At 37.6% G+C, this 11,086-nt stretch overlaps 1 protein-coding gene across 1 annotated transcript in view; it reads left to right on the top strand.

Annotated features, from left to right (window-relative positions):
- The window catches only part of LOC107552026 (teneurin-3-like), a 135,512-nt gene that overhangs the window by 27,737 nt on the left and 96,689 nt on the right, over window positions 1-11,086 (top strand). Inside the window, exons 2-3 of the mRNA XM_016233836.1 lie at window positions 762-1,088; window positions 6,494-6,772. Coding sequence (XP_016089322.1) covers window positions 857-1,088; window positions 6,494-6,772 — 511 coding nt within the window. The 5' untranslated portion in view covers window positions 762-856. The remainder of the gene's footprint in view (window positions 1-761; window positions 1,089-6,493; window positions 6,773-11,086) is intronic.

Below are 11,086 nucleotides of genomic sequence, written 5' to 3' on the forward strand. Positions count from 1 at the left end.
ATATATTAATGTTTTTAAGGCTCAAACCGATAACATCATTAATAACTTAAGTTCTCAGTTTTGTTTTGTTTTTTTCAACCTTTTATTGAGACCGTCAAATTGATAAATTACAGTAAAGACATTTATAATTGCATGCTGTTCATTTGAATTTCTATTCTTCAAAGTATCCTGAAAAAAAAGTTTGATCTGTTTCATGGATCATGCGATACTAAAAACTGGAGTAATCACTGCTGAAAATCACAGGAATATTTTTTTTATATATTAAATAATAATAATAATAATTTTAAATTGCAATAACATTTGACAGTATCACTGTTTTTGCTGTATTTTTAACAAATAAATGCAGCCTTGGTGAGAATAAGAGACTACTTATTTATTAGTTTTTTAATCTTGTACATGTTCACATAAATAAATAAAATTAAAACAATGTCATTAATTTCATTGTAATTAGACAAATTAAATAAATACATAAACATTGTATAAGAAACATTGCAATATATTAAATTCAATATCTCCGGGAAGTGCTCTTGCAAAAAAAATTCAGACTGAGGGAAGCACTCTCACGCTGTCTGACGAAAGACGCCGCCCTCATGCCGTCTCCCGACAGTCCAGAAGGTGGAAAGGATTTGTGAATCCTGGGAAGATTAAGTGTACAGCTTAGTGCTGTGTGACCGCTAGTTTATACTTTTTAAAATTCTTCCTCTCCATTTCTCCCTCCCTCTCTCTTCCAATCCCTATGTGCCACTTCTTTCGCTGTCCAGGTAGACAACAGTAAGCTCACGGTCGGGCGGAGCCTGAGGCGAGCGAGCGCTCCGATTGGTTGCCGCGTTGCATTTCACCGCGTCATGTGGGCAGGATGGATGTGAAAGAACGCAGGCCGTACTGCTCACTGACCAAGAGCAGGAGAGAGAAAGAGCGCCGCTACACGGGCTCATCCGGCGACAGCGAGGACTGCCGCGTGCCCACCCAGAAGTCCTACAGCTCCAGCGAGACGCTCAAGGCCTTCGATCACGACTCCTCACGCCTGCTCTACGGCGGCCACGTCAAAGAGATGGTCCACCGAGAGGCAGACGAGTACAGCCGCCAAGGTGAGTCACCTGCACCTGTCATACCTCAGACATCCATTATGACTTCATCCAGTATTGAGGTCACATCATACTGCTATAACATATGTCTAGAAATACGACAAGAATGCGCTTTTGGACGGATCGCATTCAAATAATAATATATGGGATGTACGACCATAATTACACATAATTAGAGGAAATTAAGTTTGGTTTGGCACGACTGAACGCTTTCTCTGAGAAAACATTTACTTACTTTTGATTGAAAAATGAAGCAGATTCAAAACAGATTAGACAGATTTACGCACACAAACTTGCTCTGATACTTGTCGACTAGTCGACAGAGTGAAGAAATAAAACATTTCCTCTGATTAGCGCAATCCAAACCCCTCGACCCAGCCTCTCATTTTCAGACCCGAAGTTTCCCTTATAACATATGCCCATGTGTCCCATTGGCAATAATGAATGGCACCATAAAAAACATAAACAGCATTATTGCGCTGTTCTAAAGTTTGCAATGTGCCCTGCTCGGCAACAGTTTTATTACTAATTACGAGCACAGAGGGTCCGCAAGCATTCGCACAGCCGTGTTTTTATAAACTCGCTCACATTCATTGAGTTCTTTGTTGTTTTCTTTTTGTTCTTCTGCATGTAAGGCTTCATCAAAATACGCACCGGTAAAGGTGAGTTTTTTTCGCTGTGGATTTAGCACAAATGTAGATTTGGGTCAAATGTTTTCTCCCTAGGTGTCGTGCTTGTCTGTGTTGCGATAGAGGTTTGCGTTGCGTGTTTGTGTGCCCTTAACGTTAGTGTTGTGTTAAACTGAAGGTCAGCCTAGCTGTTATCAGTCACTGGAGTGCTAGAGGCTCTGTCTGTTGAGTGTGTTTATTTTAGAAAGCACAGGAAGTGACACCAGATTACAGCAGGGGTAAAGGAGCAGCCTGCCTCCAACCATTATGCAGGGTAGCCCACTCTATCACAGAGAGAGAGAGAGAGAGAGAGAGCAGAGGCGCTTACAGATGTAGTGCAGACACCGTTGAGCTCTTGAGAGACTGCACTTCGGCCTCAACACGGTCTTCAACACTCTCGCCATAATCACCCTGCCGCAGACGTCACCTAACCCAGTCTCAAGCCCTAACCTTGGCACGCAACCATGTTCATCATGAAACTAATTCCTCCCGTGTGATATATTTTTAGCCTTTAGACCGTTGCAAACAGCGATACCTAGATAATTAATTTGCGGAGTAGAAAGGACCAGGCAGGCGAACTGAAATTGTTAATTAGCCATTACACAACAATGGCAGATTGGAATTACTGAGATCTGAAATAATGTAGCCATGCTGCGAAGTGCTGCCGTTCAGTTCCATTACAAAGTTCCATAAAGGTCATTACCAGTTCATTGATTGCTTTCAAACTCAAATTAACACTTCATAAATATTTGAGCAGAAAAGCCATAATTGCTCAATTATCTTATCCTGTACAATTTCATCTACACTAATTGGTAATTTGGAATTTATATGATTTTAATTGAACTTCGGTCGGAGCCCGATTATTTCTGTAGTTAATAGCCCTTATTAATTCCTGTTAATGCAGGGGATCAATGCTTTTCTTTTTAATTTCTTTCCTTTTTTATCGTCAAGCTAATAAAATATGCAGCTTTTTGCTGTGATTGTTTTAACATGAAATTCTGTGGATTCAAATAATTAGTCACTTACATGTGAAAACTTTATTCGTTTTTTTTTTTTACATTATTAGGTATATTTAGTAAACTACTTTAGAATTATTTTCATCTATTGCAAGGTAGATATGATTTATTTGATTAATCATTACTAATTTAATTGATTTGATTTAGTTGATTTTTGATGCATTTAAATGCATTTAAAAACATTTTGAAATCATTTGTTACGCTGCGTCATTTGAAGAGTCGTAACCATTAAAACTTACGAGGATCTGCTTGCAAACGACTAAATAAATGATCCGTTTAAAGACCAATATATTTCCGCAATATATATGGTCCTCAGTAAATGTGAAGCCGCATTGCGGTTTTTCAGGCCTCAGTGTTTTTGGAGCCGCGCACACCTATCACCATGGCAGATAAGCTCCCTCCATGGAATGCAGTCTGCTCCACAGACTAATTCTACAGAATACAGAGTTTGGAAATTATTGGATCCAGACAAAAAGAACGGGAAATGAATTATAAGTCCGAGCGGCTGCTAAGTTGAAAGTCCTTTACATTGTCTAATGTGAAGATACATTTTAAAGTTTGGATTTAATGAACTGTAAAATAATGTTTATATAAATATAATAATGTTTGTTTGTTTGTTTTTTGCATTGATTGATTTGTGTAAAGTTTTATTTGTTAGGCCGTTTTTTTATTTTTTTTTTTATTTGGTAACACTTTATTTTAAGGTGCCCTTGTTACACATGTTACATGTACTTACTATTATAATAACAATAAATTATGCATAATTACATGCAAGTAATTCTAAGACAAACCCTAACCATATAGTAAGTACATGTATCATCATCCAGATTTAAAGTGCTAAATGTACCAGTCTGACTACTAACACACCAAGGCACGATGAAGATATCTTCTAGTCTATACCACTTTTTCCTTTACAGTCTGTCTGTATGTCTGTGTGTGTGTGTGTGTGTGTGTGTGTGTGTGTTTGTGTGTGTTTCTGCTCGTCTGAAACGGCACCTATTCACAAAATTCAAGCTCAATCATTTCACTGCTAAAGTAATTTGATTTTAATTACAAAATTATCTAATGATTAGACAACTGAAGACTGCAGCATGCTAGAGCTTAATTATTTATTTTTGATTCTATCACCTTCACTGTGCAAACTAAGTCTTACAATAAATAATATGACAGTTTTGATTACAGAAAATCAGATATAAATTGTGATTCTGGCTGTGCCGGCTTGACACAGATATAAATAATCCTTCATTTCAGTAGCAGTTTTCCCTCAGTTTGAGACTTTGCACAGCCCAAGAGACTGCAGTCAGTTCATTAAAACATTTTTAAAGAGTGTGTAAACGGCTGTTTAGACATGTTGCTGCGGTGTTCCCTCTCACAGCTAATTGCTGCCGTTTATCTGCATCCTTCCAAAAATACATGTTGAAGGTGCACAGAGAAAACATCATCAGTCTCACTGTGAAAGATATTTTTCAAGCTTATTTTCAAGCTCACTTAGCACAACTAGGGCTGCCAGGGAACATGCGTGATGCTACAGGATAACAATTAGTCAAGTGACTGCCCACCGTTCTCAGCGAAAATACTTGAGTTTGTATCTGCATTTGAAAAAATAAATAAATAAAAACATAGAAGTAGAAATTAATATCTGAAAGTGCTACGCTAGTACGCTTGTCTCAATTTAAGTTTTTATTTTTTTGTCTTGTTTCCTTTGAGATTTTACTTGCCCACATTTTTGTCCTCTTTGAAATTCTTTCTTTCTTATATTTCTATTTTTTCCCCTCTTTTCTGTTTTGTCACTAGGTGAGCTGGAATACACATCAGAGTCCTTCAGCAAAGAGAGATATTCTGGTAACTTGGGTTTATAATTGTAGTTCCAAAAACCGATCAGGACTCACATGTGCAGTGTATTGTGGGTGTTCGGGGAACAGACTGCTAAGTCTGTGGATATTTGACTGTCTGATGAGACTTGATAGTCTCGCTGTTCCACACATGGGGTGTTAGTTTGCCTTCCGTATAGTGTGTGTGTGAGTTGTTTACAGAAGCTTTCCTTTCTGTCTGGCTTTTGGGTCAGTTGATACAATCTCCCATGGCAAAAAAAAAGAGAGAACAAATAAAAAAAGATAGATTGCGGTATCAATTTACAGCTTTATTTTTCTTTTCTCTTCCCGTTTCTTTGAAGCCATGGATCTTTTCATTGCTCGACACTCTCCAAATGGCTCCCCAGATGCCAGCAAGGCCCATTTACCTGTCAGCTTGTGTTTTACCAACACTCTATGGGCTCTTCCCACCCCAAAGAATAGGCCAACAAAGCATACCTGAACTCCCCCCCTCCACACACACACATGTGAAAGAGACCACTCTGTACTCACAATGAGAACCACTTACCATGACGTCCAGCCTGCGAGTGATATTGAGCCCTTTTAGGCTTTCCCAAGTCCCTCCAGTGAGAGAAAAACACACTTTTCTCATGCTCATATACCTAATGGTGGTCTATGGCTGTGTGCGTGTGTGTGCGCGTGTGTGTTAGAAAGGAGTTTCTAGCATCCAGGGAATTAGAGAATTCTAGTTTATTTGTCATTCTCTTGATACTATAAGTGCACATGGCAGAAATAATCGCAGAAAACAGCAGTCAGACTTCAAAATAGAACATTAAATAGGCTCTTTTTAGTGTCTCTTTGATTGAGTGTTTCCTCTGCTTAACTAGGGCATGTGGAATGTGTCTTACTGTGTTTGAAACGGTTGCTGCATTATAACTGTGTGTGTGTGTGTGTGTGTTGTCTTTGTAGCATTGTGTTTAATTACAATTGTGTATAGGTAATACAGATTAATATGAATAGACAGGGTGCAAAAGCTATGTTTTTCATTATTATTATTATTTCTTTTTATATAATTTTGTTTTTATGTATTATTCATTTTCATATACACCCACTACCATTCAAAAGTCTGAGGTCAGTAAGATTATTTAATTTTTTTAAAAGAAGTCTCTTATGCTCACAATTGCTGCATTTATTTACATTTATCAGAAAAAAAAAATTGTGAAGCAAAATTAAAATTTTAATTAACTTTTCTATTTTAATTGTAATATTTTAAACGAAATAATTATTGTGATGGCAAAGCTGAATTTTTAGCAGCCATTACTCCAGTCTTCAGAAATCATTTGAATATGCAGATTTGGTGTTTAAGAAACATTTTAAATATTTTTGAGTTTAAAAGTAAAGCATTTATTTGAAATACATTTCAACATAACATTATAAATGTCACTTTTGATCAGTGTAATGAATCCTTGCTGAATAACTGTATTGTAATAAATGAATAAAATGTAAATGTAAATAATATATTTCTTACTCCAAACTTTTGAATGGAAGTATGAGTGTGTGTGTGTGTGTGTGTGTGTGTGTGTGTCTATCCATATATTTCTAGGGTTTGAAAGAATTGAACAATATATATAAAAATGGTAAAAGATGTAACATAGACACTGATATTTTCTTTTTTCTTTAATTTGCTTTGCTTACATGTGAAATACAAGCAAAGTAACTCTCACTCGATCATAGCAATTAAAACTCACATGCGTTTGATTCTTAAAAACGGTACAGTTCAATTGCTGAATAACTCTATTTTATGTACTCACCAATGCCAGTTTGTATTTACATTTGGCACCTGTAGATTGTAGATTGTATTGGACCATGTATATAGATATTTGCTGAATTAGTTTGTTGCATTTCTTTTACAGGCCAGAACTTTAACCTGAGGCAGCTGGGAATATGTGAACCAGCCACACGCCGTGGCTTGGCCTTCTGCGCAGAGATGGGCCTCCCCCACCGCGGCTACTCCGTTGGCGCAGGCTCAGACATGGACACTGAGAACGAGGGGGTGATGTCACCGGAACGTGCCATGCGCCTCTGGGGCAGGGGTGTGAAGTCTGGCCGCAACTCCTGCTTGTCCAGCCGCTCGAACTCAGCCCTGACCCTGACCGACACAGAGCACGAGAACAAATCAGACAGTGAGAACGGTAAGTGGAGCCACGCTAGGGCCACATTCAGCCTTTTAGTCTTTTAGTTCAGCTACCTCGAACTGAAAAAACAAAAAACTTAAAATCCTTAAGCTGATAGCTGTGTTTTGGAACATGGTTACTGGATTCTAGCTGGTCTGAGATGGTCATTATCCATTTTGGACCAACAACAAACAAACTTCCAGTGAAGCTTAAGGTGCTCAAGCTGTTTTTGGGAAATTGTGGGTGTTCAAAAAAACAGTTTGAACTGCCTAGAAATCAGCTACCATGTTCTAAATCTTAAGATGGATTTTCCAACATAGAGGATCCTATGAAAGGAATTACTATGCACATCTCTCTTGCACAATATTACCATTATCACACTCTTTTGACTTTTATCACGACTGGCCTGAGAGTCAATAACTAGCAGAATTAAGTCAATACATCCGCATGCACTCTTTCTCTTTATACCCGTACTACTGCTTCCGCGGCCCTGAGGGGACCCTCCAGCGGCCCAATCAAAGGTCTGTCTTTGTGTCGGATGCTAGGAGACCTTACCTAGCCATCGTTGGAATGCTCCACTCGCATGAGCGAACACACACAATGGCTGGTTAACAGGCCCCAGCGGTTTGAAGTGCAAATTTGATCATGCTTGAAACCTGGAGAAGTGATGGAAGCGACGATCTCTCTCTCCCTCTCTCTCTCTCTCTCTCTCTCTCTCTCTCTCTCTCTCTCTCTCTCCCTCGCTCTCCCTCTCTCTCTCCTTCTTTTACTTTGGTGCTGTCGTTCATTCCCACAAAGCAGCTGTGATGGTTCAAAGAATACTCAGGTGACAGGCTTCCTCTGGGCCCCACCGCCACACTTCCGCTGCCACTCTCCCAGAGCGGGGCCTCTGCAGGGGGGAGATGTCATCACGCCCTCACATGCTTTTTTGATTATATTTTTATTCACACTAAAATCCCTCAGATTTGTTTCTTGTTGTTCTTTTCAGGTGCAATTGAGAATGAAATGGGTCCCCCCCCCCCCCCCTTTTTTTTTCTTTTTTTTTTTTTTCACGCCCTCACATGCTTTTTTGATTATATTTTTATTCACACTAAAATCCCTCAGATTTGTTTCTTGTTGTTCTTTTCAGGTGCAATTGAGAATGAAATGGGTCCCCCCCCCCCCTTTTCTCTCTACTTTTTTTTTTCATGAAATGAATTGAGAATTAAAGCTGCTGACAATGAGCTAAAGGACAGCCATTTTGAAAGAAAGAGGGAAAATGAAGCAAATGAAGAGCTGAATAATTGGTTATCTTCCCTGCACACACACTCTCCTGTCACTTATTCTCATTTATTAATATTCCTTAGACTAACAGGTGTTGTATGCAAATAACCTTTAAGAAGACCTTATCTAATCACTTTCATTAACACCTTTTGGCTTAATTAAGGAAAGCAAAGTGCTGAGTGTGGAGGATTGCTATATTTGCTTTTCATTATGAGATGAATGTGTGGGGTGACTCTCATATCTCTGATGACCAGAGCAATGAACGCACTGATCCTTAGGGAGCATATTCTGCGTATTCTTTATTTACTTTACTTAATGTAGTTAATATTTGTGAAAGAAGCTGTATGTGTGTGTATCTCAGATTGATATAAAACATTTTAAAAATAAGAGAAGAAAGTCAACTCTAGTTGTTTCTGAGAGTTTAATGTTAGCATTTTTCTAAGTTAAACATGCCATACTCTAATCCAATGGTTCTCAAACAGGGTTTTTTTTCAAGACTGTGGGAATCATCCAAGATGCACCTCAAAATGATTGATTTAATATATGATAAATGACTAAACATACAATTTAATTTAATTTATATATATATAAATTAAAATTATATATATACATTTTTTAATATATCCATTTTATTTTAATAAATTTTGTCTTTGAAAAAAAACTGAATTCCTTGAAAAACAGGATATAGTCAAGTCAAGTCAAGTCTGCTTTATTGTCAATTCTTCCACATGTACAGCACATACACACAGAGAATTGAAATTGCGTTACTCTCAGACCCTTGGGTGCATACAGATAACATAAATACAGATTAAATACAAAATACAACTATAACAAAATACAACTATATATTGAATGAGGAAGCTTCATTTTAGAAGTATGATTTGAAATCATATAAAGTAATATTATTAAGTATTAATAATACACAATAATTGTATAACTCCATGGGCATTTTTATAATAAATATAATTTTTATATATTAAATGTATTATTATATTATATTATTAAATCATGAACCACTGCTTTAACTGTTACTTTAATTCCCTAATAAAAAAATATTGGATAAAAAAAACTAACTTTTTTAATTTCAGTATTTTATCTTTTATTATTATTGCATGAAATATGAACTAGATTATTATTGTTACAATAAAATATAGACTTATTTATGATCAACATTTATCCCAACTTGTCCACCATCTTGGATTTGTTTTTTCACTGAGCTCGTCTTCACTGTGAAGGATACCTATGAAATATAATCTTGTATTATGCAGTATAATTAAGTTCTAACAGTCATCTTTTGTAACAGCCTATGATGTTTTAAAATGCCTTCTCTGCCTTCTCGCGATTGTTTTTAATTTTTTTTTGCACAAGTGTTAACATGTAACATAAGTGCGTGTGGGTTTTTTCCTAATTGTCTCATTGAATTGTGGCATATGCTGCAGTTGCTGGGGCTTATGTCCTAACAAGAGACAGCTGCAGACAGTGTTAGTGAGTCCATGAGGAGAAAATAAAAAGAACATTTTCTTTCTTTCCTTGGTTTGTTTCGCTTCTCTGCATTACACGATCTTTGGTATTAACTTCAGCTACCATTTCCCTCCAAGTCGTGCCTCTTGACATGAATGTTGAAAAAAGCTTTCTCCAGCCATACCAAAAGATTTCCTGTTTACATGTGCCTGGCGTCACCATGGAAGAAAGTGTGTCCAAATGATTGACACACTGTTTGGCTTTTTCGGCCTCTTTCCCTGACTCCCCTCTCTACCGAATTCAAGATGGAGTCAGTTGTAGCTTTCAAGATTTTTCTGCTTGTCGCCTCAGAGCTTGATTGTGTTTGTGCGGATAGGCCGTCGGCCCTCGCGACACTGCCTTTTGACTTCAAACGCAATGGAGGTTAATTCCATTTGGGGAAAAAGCGGGATTTGTCAACCCGAAGCTGAGAGTGGAAGTGAAAGAGGTGTGTGTAGCGCTGTCAGACACGGTTCTAATGAAAGGATCTCAATTCTGGTCCCACATTTCCAAGTTCACCCTTAAACTCTATTAGAGAGTACCGGAGAGAGACGCTCACACAGAGACACTCTCGGCTCGGCATAGAGTGCAGTCGCAATGCCTGCTCTCGCTCTTTGGACTTAATATCCTGTAATGGAGAAGGGGTCGGGAGAAACACCTGAGCACAATGTGTTGCAGCAGAGAAGAAGGGAGAGGGAGAAAGGAAAGGAGAGGGTGAGTGAAAGATGGCCGCTAACAAAGGAGAGATATTTTGTCCTCCGTCTCCAGGGGACATTTGAGCCAGGGATGCGCTTCACCGCATGCCCACCCGTGTCTCCCTCTTCCTGGGTCACTGGACACCTGCTCACTCCCCCGGAGGGAGCGAATGAAAAGAGTGGGAAAGACACACACACACACACACACACACACAAACAAACAATTTTCACACTAGAGCAAAGACAATTATAATTTTTCTTTCTTTCTTTCATGCTTTCTTTCTTTCTTTCTTTTTCTTTCTTTATTTCTTGAATTTATGAAGTTACATGTATGCATGTATGAAGACAATAACAATATATTTTATTTATTTATTTGTTTATGTTTTTAAAAATGTTCACCAAAGCTTAATTTATTTGTTTGAAAATACAGTATAAACAAATTGTGAAATATTACTATAATTTAATATTCTAGTAAATCAATTTTGCGATAGATAGATAGATAGATAGATAGATAGATTAGTTAATTATGATCAATTTAATGCACCCTTGCTCATTAAAAGTTATAATTTCTTACATTTCTTAATTTATTACATACATACATATAATTCTTCTTTTATGTGTCCTGTAATCAAAAACTGGAAAAATCACTTTCAAGCCAGAAATTTTGTTTTTGTATTCTGCATAATCATGATTTCTATTTAGATAATCAACTTTTCTTTAGATACAGCAGAAAATTATGTGCCGCCTCTGTCATTTGCAGCCATCTTGCCATCATTTGACACCTGCTCCTCTGTCTGGATCTGTTTTTGATTTTGAGCTTGTTTGAAGCTCCTCTGTCTCTCTCTCTCTCTCTCTCTCTCTCTCTCTCTCTCTC

The sequence above is a fragment of the Sinocyclocheilus grahami genome, unplaced genomic scaffold (genome assembly GCF_001515645.1).
Source record: "Sinocyclocheilus grahami isolate Dianchi unplaced genomic scaffold, SAMN03320097.WGS_v1.1 scaffold17.1, whole genome shotgun sequence".
Taxonomy (NCBI): domain Eukaryota; kingdom Metazoa; phylum Chordata; class Actinopteri; order Cypriniformes; family Cyprinidae; genus Sinocyclocheilus; species Sinocyclocheilus grahami.